The 22,505-nt window shown below is 54.0% G+C and overlaps 1 protein-coding gene and 1 long non-coding RNA gene across 2 annotated transcripts; one reads left to right on the forward strand and one right to left on the reverse strand.

Annotated features, from left to right (window-relative positions):
- Positions 1–11,357: 11,357 nt before the first annotated feature.
- Positions 11,358–14,402, reverse strand: LOC144303732 (uncharacterized). Its single transcript, XR_013370705.1, has 2 exons — positions 13,603–14,402; positions 11,358–12,334 (listed from the first exon to the last, which is right to left on the reverse strand). It is a non-coding gene; the product is annotated as an uncharacterized LOC144303732 (long non-coding RNA).
- Positions 14,403–16,239: 1,837 nt separating this feature from the next.
- Positions 16,240–22,072, forward strand: TMEM271 (transmembrane protein 271). The gene has a single exon (XM_077882110.1). It carries the CDS (start codon positions 16,278–16,280, stop codon positions 17,385–17,387), a length of 1,110 nt encoding a protein of 369 aa, XP_077738236.1. The 5' UTR covers positions 16,240–16,277; the 3' UTR covers positions 17,388–22,072.
- The last annotated feature ends 433 nt before the right edge of the window (positions 22,073–22,505 follow it).

The raw sequence follows: 22,505 nt of genomic DNA on the forward strand, positions 1-22,505 counted from the left end.
CGAGATCTTGCTGGGTTTTCTTGTGGGGGGAGGTACATGACTAATGGTGACATCAAGTGTGTGCCCTGAGCAGTAGCACGTGGTGAGGTCCTGTGGACGGCAGGCTGCAGGGGACCCGGTCCCTGCCCGACCAGGGAAAGGGGAGGGGGAGGCTGAGGGTGTGGGAGGGAACGGAGGCCGAGGTGGGGGGCAGGGAAGGAGGAGCTGCAGGTAGTGGGATGAGGGGTGATGCAGGTAACAGGTGGGTCCTGTGCTGGCCTGGGGCGGGGGCAGGTTGGGTAAACCTTGGCTAGAGAGTGATGCTGGACCCAGCACAGGAGGTAGGGCCTGTGCTTGGTGTTCGGGGAACAGGGTCCAGGGGCAATCGGCACTTACTCAGTTTGTGGTCACCTGCTGGCAGGGCAGGACAAGGTTTGACGTGCCTGAGCCGCTGTCACGGGGTGAGGGGACTGCAAACCCTAGGACCACGTGCCTCTGCTGGGGATGCGGCAGGAGGGCCGGTGCCCTGTGTCCTGGGGACTGCCAGCGGGGCATAGAGTGCGGGAGGGGGCGGGAGGCAGATCGTACACCCTTCTGATGGTCTGGGGTCCCCGGCCCCATCCCAGCAGGGTCCCGGGTGACTTCATGGGCAACGTGAGCATTGGTGACTGGTTGTCCCTGGTGAGCCCGCCCCAGGGGCAGCAGATCGGGAGGGGAAGAGCGGGAGCTGGGGCAGGGCTGAGGGCTGCCCACGGGCCAGGCCCAGCTGCCGGGCCGGCAGGGAGGTCATCTTAGGCCGCTGCCACCTGACCACAGCTCCAATGCGACCTCAGGCAAGACCGGCAGAAGGCTGCCCAGCCGAGCCCACCCCAGGTGGCCGACCCACAGAACCAGGAGCAAATGAAAATGGGTTAAGCCCCTAGTTGGGGGCATTTTGTCATGCAGCAAATGTACCATATACTCCTGGATCCTCTAGAAAACAGAGCCTGGGGCCTGGATGCAGAGCGAATACCTCAGTCCCAGGCAGCAGGGGGTTGGGCAGAGGGAGTCGGGGGGCGCTGGAGCGAAGCCAAGCCAGCCCTGAGCCTCGGTCCCCAGGACCCCTGGTTGCTCATCAGGCTCACGCGGAGGAATCACACCTCAGGGCAGCCGCAGACGAAGGATGAAGGGGGTCGCTCTGCTCTTCCCACGGTCCCGCTGCCCACTGGCCGCTTCGCCCTTGGGCAATGAGCTCGGCTCGCGGCCCGGGTCCTCCCAGCACCCTGGGCAGCCGTTCAGAAACCCCACGGGTGGCATTTCATCCGCAGCAGGAGGGCGGGAGACGCCCACCAGGGGGGAGGATGCCCGCCCCACACAAGAGACTGGCCAGGACCGGGTGGGCCAGGTGGGCCAGTCAGAAGCACCGAGGTGGACCCGAGGCAAGGACCGAGGCTGAGACAACTGCGGCCCCGGCGTGTCATCAGCGCACAGGATGCAGCCCTTCCCCTGAAGTGGAACCTAGAGAGATGACACGGGGAACCGGGGAGGGTCGGGGAGTAGAGCTGGAGCCCCGAGGGGCCGCGGGAGAGGGTCGGGGGTTGGGGCCCAGCTGGCTCCCCCCCGCCGCTCGGGACGTGGACCTTTCCACCACGGAGCCGCAGGACACAGGCCAGGACACGGTCGTCCCGCAGCCTGCCGTCATCGTCTGTGGCGGCTCCCACAGCTCTGCCGCGGGCGTCTCCAAAGCGTACCCAGCAGCCTCTTCGTGGACACTTAGGGCATTTGTGTGTGGGCTCTGGGGGAGAGTGGGTGATGCTGTTCTCTGCCCACCCTGGACCAGGCGGAGCCCTCCGTGGGGGCGGCCTTGTGCACGAGGCGGGAGCGAGGAGCCGGGGTGTCGGCCCCCCAGAGCGGTGCCGCCTTCGCTGAGCCCAGAGACCTCTGGCGGCCTCCTCCCCACGCGGGGCGCTCGGGGCAGGCCGGTCGGGCAGGCCCCTCAGCACCGCGGGGCTTGGGCTCCTCTCTTCAAAACTGCCCTCAAGAAGGCTGAGGTGAACTACCTTGTGCCTTTTGCTTCGTAACTTGGAGCTGTGAATGCGATCTTATCTGGAAATAAGGTCTCTGCAGATGTGACCAATTTAAAACGAGGCCGCACCGGATGGGGGTGGACCCTAAATCTCACCACTGGTGTCTTTATAAGAAGAGGCCGGCTGAGAGGGCCCCCCGAGGGTGGGGCAGAGACTGGAGGGACGGCGCAAAGCCAAGGACGGCCAGCACCGCCCGCCGCGGGAGAGGCCCCCAGAGGGAACCGGCTCTTGATCTCGCGCTTCTGGTCTTGGATCAGGACTGAGAGACAACAAATAGTGTTTGTTGGAAGCCCCCACCTTGTGTGTTTGGTTAGAGAGCCCCGGTGACTCGCCCAGGTGGCCGTGGGCCACCGTGGGCCACCGTGGGCCTGGTCTAAGCCGCCACAGCCCCAGCCCTTTGGCCAGGCTGCTTGGGGACCAGATCCGGGCCGCGCGGCGTGTTTCCTGGCCGTTGCTACAGGTGCAGAGGGGGAAGCTCCTGGCCCACTGAGTACTCACGGTTCTTTCCACTGCTGGACTTGCCCCCGGTGTTGCTGTCTTGGGGAACCCATGTCTGAGGTGGAGCCGAGACCAGAGGAGGGCAGAGCCCCAGAATTCGCGGGGGGCAGAGCTGGAACCTGCCCTCCCATTATTGTTCCAGCCATTTGAGCAGCTTTCCTGTAACTGTAGAGGAAAGCATTGTAAGACGTTTACCTGCGCATCACAGTTCAGTTACTGCACTAGTCAGGGACCCCAGGAGAAAGAGAACCGGAAAGAAGGGGATTTGTGTCAAGGAATTGGCTCAGGCAGCTACGGAGGCTGAGAAGTCCCACAGCCTGTGGTCCACAAGTTGGAGACCTAGGGATGTGATGGTGTGCACTCCTGCCCCAGCTCGGCAGGCTGGAAGACTGAGTTCTCCCCTCCTCCACAGTTTGTCCTCTGCGTGTCCTCCAAGGGTGGGACGAGGCATCTACTGATTCAAATGCTAAGGAAACATTCACAGACCCACCCAGAAATCACGTTCACCCCGAAGAGCTGGGTACCTGTGGCCCAGCCAAGGTGACACATCAAAATCAGTTACTTAAAGATCAGCTGTTGCACCTGACGAAGCCAGCTCTGATAACCAGGCCCTGCCAGGTGGAACCTGGGCCCTCTGAGTCCCTCCGGTGGGCAGCTGCCCCAGACACCCCCAAGCCAATGCTTGCCCCTGAGGATGGCAGCTGAGGCGGAGCCGAGCCGGACCTTAGAAGTGCATTATCTGCCCTCCTGCTTCTGACCCATGAACTCCTGCTCAGCTTCCACATGGAAGCCTCCCAGCCCCATCCTGCCTCCAAGCACTAAAACTAGCTTTTCCCACCCAGAGACCATTGCCAGCACCACACCCACAGGATGTGAATGCTACATGGGGCAGCCTCAGACATGAAGCGGGAAGGGCCCTGGGAGCTGTTCTGGGGTGCATGGGCAGCGGTAAGCTGGGGCCCAGCCACCTGGGGGCTCAATGCTGCCGTGAGGTCCTGCTCAGAGCAGCCAGGACAGTAGCAGAGACCAGCTTGAACTGGTCAATGAAATGTGTCAGTAGGGAAATGTGTCATCTCACACAACCCAAGTTCAGAAGGTTGGGTGACCAGGGGTCTGTGCAGCACACAGTGTGGTCCCTGCAGCTCAAGGGCTGGCTTCTCTCCTCATGACAGCTCTGCACCCCTTGGCATTGCAGGGGGCCCCAGCTGGTGGCAGTGGAAGTCAAGACTGACTTATCTTGGGCCCCCAAGAAGTCGCAGAATCCAGCAGAGCCCATAGTGGAGAGGGAGAGGGACCCCTGGGGGGGGGCGTGGCCTCTAGGGAGAGGTGGCTCACGGTGGGCTTCACACAATGGGGCTGCTTGTAGCTGAGCCCATGCGCAGAGACCACATGGCCTGCAAAGCCTAAATTATTTACCTTCTGGCCCTTGGCAGAAGGTGTTTGCCATCTCCTGGCCTGGGGTTAATCACAGCCCACCCCTAGAGCCAGTAGAGGTGTTGGAGGAGGGCACTGTGAGGACCTGACTGCTGGTTGACCTGTGAGTTGGACCTGGGTAACTGGAGGCTCTTCATTCCCTCCCCTGTCCTTGGAACGCCCATTCTGCTTGACCTCGCCACTCCTAGAAGCTGTTTCAAAGAATAGCTTTGAGAAAGTAATGTGGTGAGATCATCTGGATGGCATATGTGACTGAACACTCTTAAGATCTCTATGTAAACTTTTAAGGTTCTGGAAGGAGATGTGAAGATACCCTTGTCTTGTGGCTGCCCAGATAAGCCCCATGGGAAGTTCCCTTGCTTCTTACACCTGCCACCTGCCAACCTGAAGAGGACTGTCTTTTTCCTCCATCTCTCTCTGCTCTCTGTGTCTGGAGACTTGTTTCAGATTTCACCTGGGAGGCTCCCAGGGAGGTTGCAAACTAACAGGAGGGTCATTGTCCCTGAGCTGCCTGGGCTACTTGGAAGAGGATGGAAGTCTGAACAAAAATCAGGTCCTATAAACATCCAGTGGCACCTGCCAGGGCAGGCTTTGGGCAAAGCACTGCTGGCACCAATGGGGACTGGAGTTTACTGTAGCTTTAGTTTCTCTCTTCATCCCGTTTCTCAGCCAGGCAAGAAGATTGGTATATTCCAAGCCTGGAATTTCAGAGATGGAATGCATTAGAAAACAAGTAATGGGGACGCCTGGGTGGCTGAGCCGTTGAGCATCTGCCTTCAGCTCAGGGCGTGATCCTGGGGTCCTGGGATCTAGTCCTGCATCGGGCTCTTTGCGTGGAGCCTGCTTCTCCCTCTGCCTGTGTCTCTGCCTCTCTCTGTGTCTTTCATGAATGGATGAATAGAATCTTTGAAAAAAAAAAAAAAAGAAAACAAGTAAAAAGGGACAGGATCCTCATTTCAGAGGAGATGTGAGTATAGTGGATTGAGACAGAAAAACTCAAGTAATGATCATAGACCCAAGGACTGAGAGGGAGACTTAAAAGCCCCATGATAGAGTAGTTTGGCTTGAAGGATTAATCTTCCCAGAAGAAACTGTAGCTGCAAGTAAGGTGGCTTCAGGGCCAGGAGTTGGGATAAAACACTATTGCCCAGCTGGGGTTGTAAAGCAGTGGCCAACACTCTAATAACAGGATTGAGATCCACCCCCTCCATTCCTGCAACTGACCTCAAGTACCTGACCCGTGACATTGGCTAATGTGGGAGGAAGTGAGAATGTTACTTCTAAACAGCCATAGGGTAGGTTCATCATTGTTTTCTATCCCTTTTCCATAAACACGTCCCCTAAAGGCCTGTTTCTCCATTTGGGTCCCCTAACGAAGAAGACGTTCTACAGCTGTCCTGCAACCATGCGATGTGAATGAGGGTACCTTGGTTGTTGTAAGCCTTGCTCATCAGAGACTGTTTACTACCTCAGCATAACACAAGAAGCTAACTTTAAAAAAACAAAACAAAACAAGATTCTGAATTGAGTTAATCCTGTTCCCTGATTCATGAGCCATTATCATTGTCCATGCAAGGCCTCTCTTGTATCTTATTTTATCCATCCACCACCTTCCATCACCCACCATCTCCCATCCATCTATCCTTCATCCACCTATCCACCATCCGTCTGTCTTCTCAGCTTTTGTCTTCAAGTTTGAGCACTCCCATTTAGTATCTTCCATCAAGTAGCACCTTAAAAAGTTTGGGGGAGTATAAAGAAAAAGTGAAAATTTCTTTTACGAATCCAAGTTCAATTGACTTGTTAAAACTACTAAGCAATGTTTAAAGGAAAATTTATAGCATTAAATGATTACATAAAGAAAGAATAAAGGTCTCAAGTCAGAACTAGAAAACGAAGAGCAAACTAAAGCCAAAGTAAGCAGGAACAAAGGTACTAATAAAAGAGCAGAAGTCAATGAAATAGAACACAAACAAAAAGAAAATAATGAAACCAAACACTAGATTTTTGAAATGATCAAAAATATTGATAAACCTCTAGTCAAATCGATCAAGAAAAACACACACACACACACATTACCAATATCAGGAATGAAAAAGGGAATTTCACTACAGATCCTACAGACACAAAAGAATTAAAACATTATTCCGCATCACTTGCCATCAGGGAAATACAGATCAAAACCACAATGAGATCCCACCTCACACCAGGGAGAATGGGGAAAATTAACAAGGCAGAAAACTACAAATGTTGGAGAGGATGTGGAGAAAGGGGAACCCTCTGCACTGTTGGTGGGAATGTGAACTGGTGCAGCCACTCTGGAAAACTGTGTGGAGGTTCCTCAAAGAGTTAAAAATAGACCTGCCCTATGACCCAGCAATTGGACTGCTGGGGATCTACCCCAAAGATACAGATGCAGTGAAATGCCAGGACCCCTGCACCCCGATGTTCACAGCAGCAATGTCCACGATAGCCAAACTGTGGAAGGAGCCTCGGTGTCCATCGAAAGATGATGGATAGGGATCCCTGGGTGGCGCAGCGGTTTGGCGCCTGCCTTTGGCCCAGGGCGCGATCCTGGAGACCCGGGATCGAATCCCACGTCGGGCTCCCGGTGCATGGAGCCTGCTTCTCCCTCTGCCTATGTCTCTGCCTCTCTCTCTCTCTCTCTCTCTCTCTCTGTGGCTATCATAAATAAATAAAAATTAAAAAAAAAAAAAGAAAGATGATGGATAGAGATGTGGTCTATATATAAAGTGAAATATTCCTCAGCCATTAGAAGGACAAATACCCACCATTTACATTGGCATGGATGGAACTGGAGGGCATTATGCTGAGTGAAGTAAGTTAATCGGAGGACAATTATCATATGGTCTCACTCATATGGGGAATATAAGAAATAGTGAAAGGGATTATAAGGGAAGGAGGGAAACTGAGGGGGGAATGATTAGAGAGGAAGACAAAAAACTACGAGAGACTCCTAACTCTGGGAAACAAAGAAAGGGCTGCAGAAGGAGAGGTGGGGGGGGATGGGGTGACTGGGTGACGGGCACTGAGGAGGGCACTTGATAGGATGAGCACTGGGTGTTATACTGTATGTTGGCAACTTGAACTTAAATAAAAAATTTTTAATAGAGGAAAATAAATAAAAAAAGAAAATGCTGTTTTTTAAGCATTTTATTCTTTCAGCTTTATTGAACTTTTCTTTTATGAACTCAAGTTCAAACTAAGGGATTTGATTCATGCATTGTTATTTTAAGCCACTAAACCAGAGGTAAAAAAGAAAAACAAACCCTCACAGCTTGGCTGGGCTGGTCACCTTGTGTGGGAGTATCTTTCCTTTTCAGATTCGGTGTGTGCTCCTTTGTTCTGCTTAAATGTGTGGCACCTGAGCAAGCCCACTGCTGCATCTGTCTATGTGGAGAGGGCTGGAGTTCTGCTGCAGCACAAGAGGGCTGCATGCAGGCTAATGGCCATGCATCAGCCACTGGGGGGCACCCATTGGCCATACAGGGGCCAGCATTCACGACGGGAAGCTGATCTTGGTCTTGACTTCTAGGGTGAGTAAGCTTGCTCCCTTCAGTGCTTGACTGTGTGTGTTTTTTTTTTTTTTTTTTTTGTGGCTCTAACAGCAAGATGTAATAGGCAGAAATATTTGTACTTCTCTTGAAAACAGGCAACAGATGCTATTTCCTTGACAATGACCAAATGGGATTTATATCAGGAAGGCAAGGTTGGTTTAATACTGAAACTCAAAAAAAAAAAATACTGAAACTCAAGGAATGTCATTTACCATATTGACAAGCTGAAAAAGAAAAAAAAAAACAACTTCTAAGTTAACCACTTGTATTGTGGACAACTTTATGGCAACAAATCTAAAAACATAAATGAAATGGGCAAATTCCTTGAAAGACATAAACTATTAGTGTTCAGTAAAAATTTTTTAACAGGAATATCCCTAAAACTTAAAAAAATTTTTTTGAATGTATTTGAATTTATAGTTAAAATCATCCCAGAAAGAAGACTTTAACCCCAGACGGCTTCACAAGTGAATTCTACCAAACACTTAAGGAAGTGTTTTCTTCAGTGTTTCTTAATGAAGAAATACTATCAATTTTATATAAACCTTTACAGAAAAGAAAATGAGGGAGCATTTCCCAACTCATTCTATGAAATCAGCATCACTTTGATACTAAAACAAGACAAAACATTACAAGAATGAAAACTATAAATAATACTCCTTATTAATACAGACCCCAAAATCTTCAAAAGAATATGTAAAAGGGATCTGTGTATCCACATACATGTAGAAAGGATAATAGATTATGACAACAAAAAGGCATTTGACAAAATTCAGCACCTATTCATGATAAAAACTCTTAGCAAACAGAACTAGGTCTCAACCATGTCAGTTATCTACAAAAGCCTATATCGTACCTCAGACGAAAGGGTGAAGGACTAAATGATTTCCCACGAGATCAGGAGCAAGGCAAGGATGTTATTCTCACTACCTTTGCTCTGCATGAGGGCCAAGCAGGTGCACCATAGCTCGAAAAAGGGATAAAAGGCTTTCAAGGAGGAAGGGAAGCAGTGAGTCTGTTTCAACTTACTTGTGATACGTTGTCTATGTAGAAAATCTTAAGGAAACTACAAAAATAGCTGTTAGAGGGGTGCCTGGGTGGTTCAGTTGGTTCGGTGACCAACTCTTGATTTCGGCTGGGGTCATGATCTCAGGGTCATGGGATCGATCCCTGCGTTGAGCCCCGTGTCGGGCTCTGAGCTAAAACGTGGAGCGTACTTGAGATTCTCTCTCTTCATCTCCCTCTGCCCCTCCCCCTACTTGCACTCTGTCTCTCGTTGTAAAAAAAAAAAAAGAAAAGAAAAATAGCTGTTAGAACTAATAAGTGGATTTAGCAAAGTTGTAGGATAAAAAGGTAATTAAAAAAAAACAATTGTATTTCTATATACTACTAACAAAGAGTTGGACAATAAAATATTAAAGTAGCATTTACAAAAGCATTAAATATATGAAATACTTATAGGTAAATTTAGCAAAATGTGTGCAAAGCCTGTATACTGAAAACTATAAAAATAGAATTGAGAGAAATTAATAAAGACATAAATGTAGAGACAAATCATATTCATGGATTGGAAATTTTTAAAAAAGATTTTTATTTATTTATTACTGAGAGACACACAGAGAGAGGCAGAGACACAGGCAGAGGGAGAAGCAGGCTCCATGCAGGGAGCTGGATGTGGGACTTGATCCTGGGACCCTGGGGTCACGACCTGAGCCCAAGGCAGACGCTCAACCACTGAGCCACCCAGGTGTCCCTGGAAAATTTAATATTGCTAACAAATCAGTTATACCCAAAGTAATCTATGGGTTCAGTATGATCCCAATCAAAAGTTCGATAGATATTTTTGGGTAGAAATTGACAACCTGATTCTAAAATTTTTTTTTTTTAATTTTTTTATGATAGGCACACAGTGAGAGAGAGAGAGGCAGAGACACAGGCAGAGGGAGAAGCAGGCTCCATGCACCGGGAGCCCGATGTGGGATTCGATCCCGGGTCTCCAGGATCGCGCCCTGGGCCAAAGGCAGGCGCCAAACCGCTGCGCCACCCAGGGATCCCCTGATTCTAAAATTTATATGGAAATTCAAAGGATCTAGAATGGTTAAAATGATTTTGAAAAGGAGCAAATTTGGAGGACTTACTACTACCTGATTTTGAGATTTGCTAGAGAGCTGCAATAATAAACACGGTATGGAATCAGCATAGGACAGACATACAGATCAATGAGACAGAGTTGGGAAAGTAGAAACAGACCTACATTTTTATAAACAACTGATTTTCAATAAAAGTGCCAAGGTAGTTTAATGGGAAAGGTGACTATTTTCTGCAAATGGTGCTGGAACACTTGGACATCATATGCAAAAATAAGAGCCTTGGGGATCCCTGGGTGGTGCAGCGGTTTGACGCCCACCTTTGGCCCAGGGCCCGATCCTGGAGTCCTGGGATCGAGTCCCGCGTCAGGCTCCCAGCATGGAGCCTGCTTCTTTCTCTGCCTGTGTATCTGCCTCTCTCTCTCTCTCTCACTCTCATAAATAAATAAAAATAAAATCTTAAAAAAAAAAATAAGAGCCTTGACTGTTATCTCACATCAAATACAAAAATTAACTCAAAGTGGATCATACATATATATGTAAGGGCTAAAACTATAACACTTTTGAAAGACCTGAAAGAAAATATTTGTGACCTTGGTTTAGGCATAATTTCCAAGACAGGACACAAAACTCATAAAAGAAAAAGTAATAAATCAGACTCTATCAAAATGGAAAAGGTTTGCTTTTTACAAAATACTGATGAGCAGATTGAAAGGTGAGTCCAAGATGGGGAGCGTATTCCCCGAGTATGTGGTAAAGAACTTGTGTATGGAATATATGGAGCACAACTCAATGACATGAAGATGGCCCAGTTGTTCAGAATTGGCAAAAGACTCAGAGAGATATCTTACTAAAGAAGATAAACAAAAGGCCATAACTTATTAACATCTTGTGAGGTTTTAGGAGCAGATACTTTGCCAAAGAAGAAATATCAGAGGCTCAACTTCATTAGTCATCAGGGTAATTAATGCAAATCAAAGCTCCTGGGAGATACCACGGTGGACCCGCCAGCACGTGCACTGTTGAGAAGACTGCCGAGAACCTCAGGTCTGGAGGGGGCACGGGGCTCGGTACAGGGCTGTGCCCGCGGAGTGCCAAGCGGCACAGCCACTCCGGGAAGTGGTTTGTCAGCTCCTTATAAAGTCAAAGACAGACTTACTATCCAACCTCCTGATCCCATATCCTGCGGATACGCCCGAGAGAAATGAAAACATAGGGTTACAAAAGGCTGGTACGGGAATGTTAATAGCAGCTTTATTCATAATAACTCCAAATGAAAAAAATGTAGTAGCCTCCATTTTGTGAATGGACAAGCAAATTTTGGTGGAATTTGGCTCAGCAATATGAATGAATGGGTAAAAACAAAGCATTATGCCAAATGCAAGAAGCCAGACATAAAAGAATATATACATTTTATGATTCTAGGTATATGAAATTGTAGAGTAAAACTACAGCACAGAAAGCAGATGAGCAGGTTTGAGGGGGTTGGACTGAGGAGAGGGGCGGACAGGAGGTGGTTTGCGGGAGCTGGAACAGCCCGCATCATGACTGCGGCGTGTACAGTTATCTAAATTCATGGAATTGTACACTTAAAAATGAGTGATTGCTATCACACGCCAGTTGATTCTCACTACAAAAGGGCACAAAAATCTGAACAGATATATTACTCGGGATCCAACAGAATGCACGCCAAAGCACATCAGTACACACGCAAGGAAGTTCACAACAGCTTTATTCATGATATCCCCAAACTATCAGCGGTCAAATCAAATCATCAGTAAAATGGAAAAATAAACTGTGGCATGTTCTTAGGATGGCTTAGGATCCAGCCGCGAAAGTGAGTGAACTATAGACACAGAAAACAACAGGGCTAAAATTTAGAGGCATCTCCTTGGATGAAAAAAAACTGACGTACAGCAATCATGTTCTATAATTCCACTTATATGAAGTCCAAATAATACACATAGCCAAACTAAAATGTGTGGAGGTACACGTGTAGGTGATAAAAGTGTAAATAAACACAAGAAAAGTGGTTTCAAATGAAGCCAGTGGAACCTTCCTGGGAGGGAGGGCAGTGATTGAGGAGGTACCTGCAATGTTGTTCCTTGACTGGGTGGCAAGTATATAGATGCTCATTTATAAGTCATCAAGCTGTTACATTATAGAGTTTTTCTGTGGATCTATTACATTTCACAAGATAAAAGCATTTAAAATAATACATTCTCATGTTTTGCAGAACTCACTGGCTCTGGTTTTGTGAGAGTTTTTTGGATTAATCACCGCCTATGCAATGTTGGCACATAAATGCACACACTACGTCCATAAGTGAAGATCAGTATTGATTGTTCCTGGAAAAAGGGGGCTGAGAAATAATAATAAAAGAAAAATTCTATTATTTAGCCAGTTAAAAAGATAAAGAATAAAAATACTGAAAAGCTAAATGACAAACAAATGCGAAAACAAGTAATTAGAATCAGCTAAGTTAACTGAAGTCCGTACTCTAGGAGACTGGATTTCAAATGTTAATAAATACTAAATATTAAAATGAAATTTAAAGCTAACAGGGAAAATATCCTTCTCTTCATACATGATTACCGTTATAATCGGTTTGAGCCTTTATCTCTGGGCTCTGGTTCCCTGTCTTCAGAATCCTAGCAGTGATGTGTCCCGCATGGAGGTTCTACACTGGTCCCTGAGAAAGTATGTGGCACATGGCGGGCTCTGTGATGTTCGAAGTCACTCCTCCTTCCCCAACAACCTGTCTAAAGTCATTGCTCACTGGAGTGTTGCTCCTTTCCAGTGTGGGTCCCCTGAGCAACCTCTGAGCACCCAAATCACCCCACTGTGGCCCACAGCTGCTCATCCCAGGGGGCGCCTCTGGCTGTGCTGCGTGGCTGGGAGGGAAGGGGCTTCACGGGTGACTCTGGCAGGGGTTGGGAGAAAGGATTCCACAGGAAAGCAACAGAGTCAGCTTTCAAAATGTGTGTGGGTCATTTCAGTTCACACCCCGGGTTATGGGTGTCAGAAACCACTTCAGGTGCAGAGAGGCCCTCCCCGTGAGAGAGGGATGGTTATGGGGTCACCCTAAAAGGAAGCTCTGTGTAACAGGGACCACAGGGGCGCCTGGGTGGCCCAGTTGGTTAAGCGTCTGCTTTCGGCTCAGGTCATGGTCCAGGGATCCAGGGGTCCTGGGACTGAGCCCAGCAAGGAGCCTGCTTCTCCCTCTCCCTTTGCCCCTTCCCACTGCTCATGCTCGCTTGCTCTCTCTCTCTCTCTCCCCCAGATAAATAAAATCTTAAAAAAAATAACAGGGACCACAGCCTGCTGCCCTTCCTTCCTGCAGATAGAGGCGGAAGACAGGCGACTATGTGCTGAGCGCCAGGCAGCAAACAGGAGAGATTATAATACTTGCAATAACACCACGATGGGGTAGGACCCTTCTACCTGCACCCCAAGTGCTCCTGAACCCCCCACATGCCTTGTCTCCTCAACCCAGTCTTCACGGGGCAGTGTTCCTCCAAAATACAGACCGTAGTATCCTCCTGCCCTTCTAGGGTCTCCCCACCCTCAGGATGAATTCCCTTTCTGGCAGGTCACCTGCTCTCTGCCCTCAACATTTTTGGAGGTGTAGATGGCCCAAGCTCCCTTCTGCTGTCTTTGCTTTTCCTCCTGCTGCCTGCCCCCACCTCCCTCCCAGCTCCTCCTGCCCTCCCTCCCTAGCACCCACCTACTCCTTCCCTCCCTCCTTCCCTCCCTCCCTCCCTCCCTTCTTTCCTCCCTCCCAGCTCCTCCCTCCCTGCCTGGCTCCCCCTTCCCGTCCCCCACCTCCCTCCCTCCCACCCTGCTCCCACCTCCCTCCTTCCCTAGTACCCACTCTCTCCCTCTCTCCCTCCCTAGCACCCACCCACCCACTCCCTCCTGCCCTCCCTCCCACCTCCCTCCTAGACAGCCTTCCCTTACCTCAACACCAGGTGGGTGCCTCCTCTGCCTGCTGGCCTGGTGCATTCTTCCAATGAGCAGAACCAGATACTTAGACTCTGTCACAAGACAGAGTGACCCAGGGTCAGTGCTGACCACCTATTCATTCATTCACTTACTCATTCCACACAGCCAGGGCAGGACTGAATCCTGATGGGGAGGAGCAAGGGATCAGTTGGACCTGGAGCCTGCCTGCAGTGAGCAGCTAATCTGATGGGGAGGACAGACCTTTAGACCACCAGGAGTTCCCACCTGTTGGGGGGGCCTCTGCGAGGGGCTGGGGGGCAGGGAGGAGGGGAAGCAGGGAGGGAGGCTGGTGTCTGGTGAGGGGAGGGAGGTCAGGGGGAAAGGAGGTTGGGCATGGAGCCTGGGTTTGAACCCTGACTCCACAAGTCACTGGCTAATTCATAGAAAGCGTGTGTGAGAATTACAGGGCCACCCGACTCAGGGTCTGGTGCAAGGACTACAAAAGAAAACCCATGCAAAGCACTCTACAGTGTTTGCAGGACAGCAGGCAGCCAACAAAAGTTGGTGAGGTGAAGCTAAGATCTGAGGAACAAGAAGGCAGGAGCCAGGTGAGGATGCGGCAAGGGAAACCTGCAGCAGGAAGAGGGAACAGCACGTGCAAAGGCCCCGTGGCAGGAAGAGGTATGATCAGTTTAAGGAACAAGGTGGTGCTCAGGAGGAAGGAAGTGTCTGGCCAGAGGTTGGTGGGGGTGGGGCACGAAGGAGAGAGGAGGCCAGATCTCAAACCAAAAACCTAAACCTAAACCGCAGCACCCCCGCCCACCCCCCTCCCCAGGCCTCCTCCCGAGGATCCGGGGATCCGGGGATCCGGGCGGAGGAAGAGCCACCGTCAGTTCACTTCCGCCCCCAGGCCTAATCAATCTGGCTGGCGCACGCAGGGGAATGGAGAGGCTGCTCCCTCCTTCTCCACGGAGGTGGCTGCAAACCTCGTCTCCCTGGAAACCGGAATAATCATTGGAAGTAAGCTCATGGCAACTCCGCTCACGCGCGTGGGTGCCACGATTATTATACAAGCTGATTTACACACTGTCCTTTTAGAACCTGTACACCATACATGTGAAAGGAGGCTCACTATGCCCACTTTTCTGGCAAGTCATCCTGCCGAGGAGCGGGACGGACGAGGAGGTTCAGCTGATGTTCTAAAATCTGCACTCCGCGCTAAAAATACACGAGAGCGGCTCCCTCTCCGCCCGGCGACCGCGGTCGCGGCTCGAGTCGGTCCCACGCACATGTCCCGGGAGCCGCACCGAGGGCCTTCGAGTTGCGTTTACGGGGCAGGAGGTTCCGTGGCTGCGGGAGCTCCTGCGCGCGGGCTCGCTGCCCCCGACCCGGGGCGCCTCGGGGGCTCGCGTCCGACTCGCCGGCGCTCGGGCAGGAAGGGGCGCCGCCCGCGAGCTGGGGGAGCCCGGGTGGGCGGCGGGGACGGCGGGGGCTGCGCGGCGCCCTGCGCCCCCCGATGCGCCCGCTCCCCGGCCCCCCCGGGCCCCCCGCGCCGCAGCCGCGCCCGCCCCCCTGGATGCGGCGCCGGATGGTTGAGCGCCTCGGCCGGCGGCTCCCGGCTCCCGGGTCCCGGGCTCCAGGCCGCAGCCGCAGAGGGGTGCGGGCGAGCCGCGGCGCAGGCCCAGCCCCCCGGAGCCCCGCGCCGGGTCCACCCAGGGCCGGTCTCGGGCGGAGGCGGACGGCCCGGGAGGCCGGGGAGGGCCGCTGCCGCCTCCTGCCCCGCGCCCTCCCGCGCCCCCCGACCCCGCCCCCGCCCCCGGGCGCCTTCCGCGGCATCACCTGTCACGCGCCCGAGCCCCGGGAGGGCTGTTCTGACTGAGGTCCGCAGGGGCTTCGTGCGAGGCTGCGCCTGAGGCCTCCGCGGCTCCTCCCCGGCACCCCGCGCGCCGGGACTCCCCTCCCCCGGCCCCGGGCCCGGCCTCCCGCACCGCCGCCGCCCCCCCCCCACGCAGGCCCAGCCCTTCCCCGGCTCCCCTCGCCCCCGCCCCCGCCCCACCCGGGCTCTCCCTTCCTGCGTCCTCCGCCTCCGCCGTCCTGCGCCCCGGCTCCCCGCCCCGCCGGCACCGGGCTCCCCCCTCCTCTCCCGCGCCCGCAGGCTGAGTCCCTCCGGCTTCCAGGCCGCGGGCGGGCGGCGGGCGTGGGCCGGTCGCCGGGGAGGCGCAGGCTTAGGGGCCCGGGAGGTGGGAGGGCCCGGCGGGCGGGCCCGGGGGGCGCCCTGCGCGGGGGGCCGGGCGGCCGGGGTACGGGGCGGGAGGCGGGGAGACGCGGGGGGCGCTTCTCCCCGGGGAGGCGGCGGAGGGGCGTCCCGGGCCGCGGGGGCTGCGGCGGGGGAGGGCGGCGCCGGGCCGGGCGCGCGGGGCGGCGGGGAGGGGAGGGGCGGGGAGGGGCGGGGAGGGGCGCGGCGGGCTGGGGAGGGGGCGCGCGCCCCGCGGTCCTGCGCCGCAGCGGCTCCCGGCGCGGGAGGCGGAGGATGCGGACTCCGGCGGCGGCGGCGCGGGCCGGGGAGGACGCGGGAGGATGAGGAGGAGGCCGGCGGTCCGGCCGCGCGGCGCCGGGAGGAGGCGCAGGCGGCGGGGGCGGCGGCGGGCGGCGGCGGGCGCGCGGGGCGCGGGCCGGCTCGGGCGCGGAGGATGAAGTGGAGCGTCCGCGGGGCCTGCGCCGCGCTCTCCTCCTGCCTGCTGCTCGCCTGCGCGCTCAGCGCCGCCGCCGTCGGCCTCAAGTGCTTCTCGCTGGGCTCGGAGCTGCGCGGGGAGCCGTTCCGGCTGGGGGCGGCCGCCGGCGCCTTCTACTCGGGGCTGCTGCTGGCCGCCGGCCTCTCGCTGCTCGGCGCCGCCCTGCTCTGCTGCGGGCCCCGGGACGCGCCGCTCGCGGGGCCGGCGCGGGGCCCGGGGCTCGGGGCGGCCGCGGCGCGCGCGGGGGCCGCGGAGGCCGCGCCCGGGGAGCCGGGGAACGGCGCGGGGCCCGCGGGGCCGGCGAAGAGCCACAACCTGCTCCTGCTCGGCGTCCTGGTCTTCATGCTCGGGGTCCTCAGCGCCTTCGCGGGCGCCGTGATCGACGGCGACACCGTGTCGCTCGTGGAACGCAAGTACTCCCACTACTGCCTGCCGCCCCGCGCGCCGCCCGCGCCCCCGGCGCCCCCCGCGCCGCCCGCGCCCCCCGCGCCCCGCGCCCGCAGCGCCCTGGACAGCGCCACGTCCGCCAAGTGCCGCCAGCTCAAGGACTACCAGCGCGGCCTGGTGCTCTCCACCGTCTTCAACTCGCTCGAGTGCCTGCTGGGCCTGCTCAGCCTGCTGCTCGTCAAGAACTACCGCGCGTCGCAGGCTCGGCGCGGCCGGCGCGGCCGGAGGAGGGCGGCCCGGGCCCCGGCGCGGCCCCGCGGCGGCCCCGGGCTCCGCGCGCAGCCTGCGGCCTCCCGGGCGCGGCGGGGCCGGCGGGGGCGGCGGGGGCGGCGGCTGCAGCCGCGGCCGAGCGAGGCGTCCATCCTGGCGCCGGAGGAGTCGGACCTGGCCGCCCCCGGGGACTGCGCGGGCCTCGCGGCGCGCCACGCCGTGTCCTACATCAGCGTGGGCGTCCTGCACGCGCGGGACGAGGCGGGCGCGGAGGTGCGCTGCGGGGGGCACCCGTCGGTGGAGCTGCCGGGCTACGCGCCCTCGGACCCCGACCTCAACGCCTCCTACCCCTACTGCTGCCGGCCGCCGTGCGAGGCGGGGCGCGCGTGGGAGCCGGGCCGGGCCTGCTGAGCGCCGGGCCACGGGCCACCGACCACCGGCCTCGAGCCACACGGACCACGGGCCACCGACCACCGGCCACCGACGACCACCGGCCCGGGCCTCCCCGCCGACCACCACCGGCCCCCGGCCTCGGCCCCCGCAGCGAGCAGGACCCGCGCGCGGCGCTGCACTCCCAGGGGCGCACCGGCCCCGCTCGCGGACGCCCCCGCCGCCCAGGCCGGCCCTCCGCTGTCACCATTTCTGTGTCTGGGAGGTTTCTCTTCTTTTCTGTGTCTGTTGGTACCCGGATTCCATTTTAAAGTTTACAATAAATGTCTCGGGGTTGCCTCGCCCCCAGCGCACTTCTCTGTGGCAAGTCCGGTCCAGGGTGAGAGCTCAGAGAGCCAGGGCGGCCTCCCGGGAGGAAGGGCCCAGGCTGCGAGGACGGACGGACGGAGCAGCCGCTGCGTTAGGGACGGCTGACGCGAAACTGCGCCCAACAGCAACACTTTGTACACGGATGTGCCTGCTTTTGTTGATACTTTCTTACTGTAAAGCTCTCCATAAACGGTGAAAATGTTTGGTAAATTTATTGCAATTTAAAATTGGTTAGTTCCTTTATTAAATCAATTGCTATGTTATTGGAGATACTCATCCGATTGGACTTAGCGGGTGTGTCGACACACAAATCGGTCTCCCGCGATTTGGTCAGACAAATGTTGAATTGGAGCAGTTGCGTGTAGCGCTGGGTGGTTGACTCCAACCAACCTCTTCCTAAAGCTAACTTTCAGACATTTCTTTTTTTGGAAACTGGCGGTGGGGTTTCTACTGCAAAGCGGAGCTTATTTTTGGTTAATATATATGAACAAGCCAATCCTATTTTGGAAATTCACAGTCATAGTTTTTCTGGCAAAGATTATTTTCCTGTCGATTAATTCATTAATCCGGTGATTTTGCGTATTACGGCATTTCATCTGAAACACACCCCTTAAGTAGCCTTAATTGATGTGAAGGTCATACTTTTACATCCTTGGGATATACATGTGTGTGCATACTTACACACACAATATGAAATGCATGCTAGGTGACAGCAAAATATGCTTCCATCCAGTCTGGTGGGCTGGCCGGGAGCCAGGCTGCCTCAGAGCCTTGGGGGAGAAGGTAGTTCAACTGCATGTGCTGCAATCGTGGCACCAGACAGCAATGCTGATAATTCTTAAGGTGCTTGGAGCAGAGCCCCACCCTGGCTCGGCCTGAATAGTGTGCGCCTCCCGTGAAGGGAGATGAGGACACACCCGGTGCTCTGCCAGGAGTGAACACCACACAAAAACCTTTCAGGTGACAAAAGCTAAATAAGTTATGTGCAGTATCTTTATAGTGCATAGGGGTTCACTTCTAACTGTGGGAGAGTATCCAGATTTAGGGACGGAGGTGGAGTTTCCAGGTCTAGGCTCTGGGATGAGACTTCTTCTCAGCTCCCGGGCATCTTGCACAAAGCCAGAGTTCCCAATTTCTTGACAGTCAAGGCCCCCATCCCAACTGGGACCTGGCCAGGCGGCCCGGCTGCACTGGGAGGCTACTAGAGAGAGGAGGTCCCACGCCCATGCAGACGAGTGGAGACCCGTCACCAGTCAGCACTTGACCCACGGAGGTGGCAAATCCATCGTGCCGATGCTTGGGCGATTACTGTGGAACATGGGGGATCTGATCAGAGGCAAGGGGCCAGTGTTTCCTCCTTGTTATGTTGATGCTACCTGAGCAAAGAGGATGATTCATAGCCGGTTTAGTAGGCGCTCATCCAGAGTGCTCTTCAGATATTGGCCCATATTCAGCCTCTGGACTCAGCCAGGCTGAGGGCATGGCCCAACTGGTCCCACCGCTGGTCCTCGCAGCCTGGCCCCTCTCATGCCCCTGCGCCACCAGCCCACTGGCCATCAACCTTATGCAGAAAATGTGATAAGCGGCAGTGAAAGTGGCTTTTTAAAATTTTTTTTATTTATTTATTCATGAGAGACAGAGAGAGAGAGAGAGAGGCAGAGGGAGAAGCAGACTCCACACAGGGAGCCCGATGTGGGACTCAATCCCGGGTCTCCGGGATCAGGCCCTGGGCTGAAGGCGGCCCTAAACCTCTGAGCCACCTGGGCTGCCCAAAAGTGGCTTTTAAGATGCTTTTCATCATCTACCTAAGTCAAATCAAGAAGGAATTGCCAGGTGTTTTCTGCTTCCTGAGCAGGGACGCTCCGCACTCCCGGAGCAGAGATCTCATAGACAGCTGCGAGGCTGGACTTCCCCACCCCCACCTGCCACTGAACCTACACAGCAGAGGTGTGTAGCTAGGCCAGTGTACCCTGGGTGGGTGGGCACACGGCGGGAGGGCCACTGGGCAGGGACCACCTCCACAGAGCAAAATGCATGGACACAAGATGTCAGACTGTCCCGAATCCTTCTTGTTTTCTGAAATGTTCCATCTTACGTGATTTGCACAGCTTAAAATTTTATATGCCTTATGAATCTTTTAAATTTGCAATCAAAATCAGTGACCTCTCTAAAGTTTCAGAAATTTCTTGGGATAGAACAGAGGCAAAGGAGGAGGTGGTGGTGGTGGTGGTGGTGATGGGGAGAATGAGGTCGGGGTGTTAGGGTTAGGCTGGCGCAGGAGCCAGCCGGAGCATGGGGCCACCTGTGTGGTCATCTGGCCAGGGTAGCAGGGAGCATCTGGGGTGCGCAGACAGCTGCTTTTCCCCTGGCGAACTTCTATGTGACCAACAGACTAGGTGAGAGTTTGAAAGATGCAAGCATTTCTAAATCCACGAATATTGTTAACTCCACTTTAAAGAGGCTGATATAATAATGTGGGATACCAGGGTTTTATTTTTTAGAGTTTGTTAGAGGAAATTAAATCAAGTCTCCCTAAACTTCCATTGTTCCAAAGATCAGCACTCAGGGAAATGAGTGGGGAATTATGGAAGCTACTGAGCTTCCTTCAGAATAAGGGACCTCTCTTGCCCTGCTTGACGGGCACCTGCTTCGAGGCACTCACTTCTCATGCACGTCCATTCCACTTTCTATAAGTTTTTGTTGTTTAAAATTGATTCCTTGTGCTCCTTAGAAAATAATGTCACTCCCTGGAACTTTCTTAAAATGGTCTTACTCTGCTTCTCAGAATAATAATGAACGCCTGGGCCTGGTGGAGGCCAGATGGGAGTTCGTGATTATGACAAAGTACCAGAATTAAACAAAACACGTTTTAGCGTTGTTACGTGGCTTAATGCTGAGTTTGTAAGTTATTATTTTAAACATAAAGATTGTTTATTTTTAAGGGAATATTTTAATTAAGGTAACAAATGAAGTAGCCACCAAACCAGGCATGTTTACTTAGATCGATCAACAGGCCCTCCCAGGGTCTCAGATATCTTTCCTTTGTGAGAGGGAGTGGCAAATCTCAACCACACAGTTGAATTTTTGACTGAAATTCAATTAAGTAATCATTTCATTTAAAAAACCAGTCAGATAGCGTTTGTGATGAAGATCACACAGCTGGCAGTTAAACATTTTACTCCTGGCTGGTGTCATGACACAATACAGGCAGAGGCCTTGAACATGCCCAACACACACACACACACACGCATGAGTATAGGCACACATGCACACACAAACACAAATGCGTGTGCATGCACGTGTATACGTGCATGCACACTATACATGTGTGCACATGTATGCACATACACGTGTGAACACACATGCACGGGCACACATGCAAACGGACACACATTGCCTCATGGGAAGTGTCTGAGGGTCAGGCCACCCCGGCCCGGGGTGTCCAGGGTTGTCTGAGTTGGAGAGGCCTGATTCTGTAGACCGGCAGGTCCCCTTGCAGTGTGGTAGGATTTGCATGTGGGGAGCATGTCTTGGAGGGCACCTGGCGGGTATGCACACTTTGTCACGTGCAGGGGGAGGAGACCGGGGTGGACCCTTGCCCTATGCAAGCACAGCACCGCAAGCCATGGGAGAACTGTGCTGGCACTGGTGCCTGTGGCGTGGGGCAGGCTGAGCCTTTAGGTGCTTGGGTGAGTCTGTGTGGTACAGATACTGCCACGGCTTGGTGGGTACTGGCCTCTTTGGTCTCACCTTCGCATCAACTCCACCTCTGAGCAAGGGCTGCCTGCATATTATTGCTCCAAAGCACTGATTTCTTATCAAGAAAGAAAATTAAATGACAGAGACCTTAAGAAAAGCGAATTCCATAAGAGTATGTATAAACCTCATATACCTACAGTCCTTGTTCTTACATGAGATAGAGGCAGTGGTCTAATGCCAACTGGTTGACTTTCCAGATGATTCAATATCTGCTTGATTTGCCACTCTTTAACACAGTGATTGACAGGAACAAAACACCCACAAAATGGGGAAAATTACCTTAGGAAAAGAGTATTCGTGAATCACCGTGTCCCCAGTCTGAATTCTTTAAGAACTTCCTGGGGTGGCAGGAGAAACCCCGGGGGTTCCCAGAGCTGTGTCTATAACAGTTGTCTTAAAATCTCCATGTTTAGGGGGGAATCTATTTACATATGGAAGGCTCGTCTAGGGAAGGCCTGATGTCTGTTCTGCGTTTTTATCCGCCATTGATCCTCCACAGAATGTCAATAAAATGTCTTGTCACTTCAGGATCAATAAAATTTGTGTTAAAGCACAACACATTCCTTCAGACACACCAACAGCAGTGCTTTACTCCCGGTCTTGTCCTGGCCCTGAAGGCTGTGGCCGAGCAGGGCCAGATCTGGGGGGGATGGGAGAACCGTCCGGGGCCACTGAGACGCTGGCCCACTCGGCCTCTGTCCCGGCGCTGCTGAGGGCACCCGAGCTGTGCCCAGCTCACCTCCCTTTGTCCCCAGCACCGGTCCCCAGATTCGGCCTTGAAGGCCTGGTGGCCCTTACCCTGACCCTAGCTACTGGCCAGTCCCCTGCGCGCGCTCCCGGGGCGGCCCTTCCCCAGAACACGGATGTCGCTGTCGCCCTGCCAAGGCTGCTCTTTTCCCGAAGGGCAGCCAGATCTTGGGGAGGAGCCTTCAGGCCCTCCGTGAGCCGCCGGGGCTGGCGACCCCGAGGAGAGGCTGCTAGCTGGGGGGCCTGTGACCAGGTGGTGCGGCA

This window comes from Canis aureus, chromosome 2 (assembly GCF_053574225.1).
Source record: "Canis aureus isolate CA01 chromosome 2, VMU_Caureus_v.1.0, whole genome shotgun sequence".
Classification (NCBI taxonomy): Eukaryota; Metazoa; Chordata; class Mammalia; order Carnivora; family Canidae; genus Canis; species Canis aureus.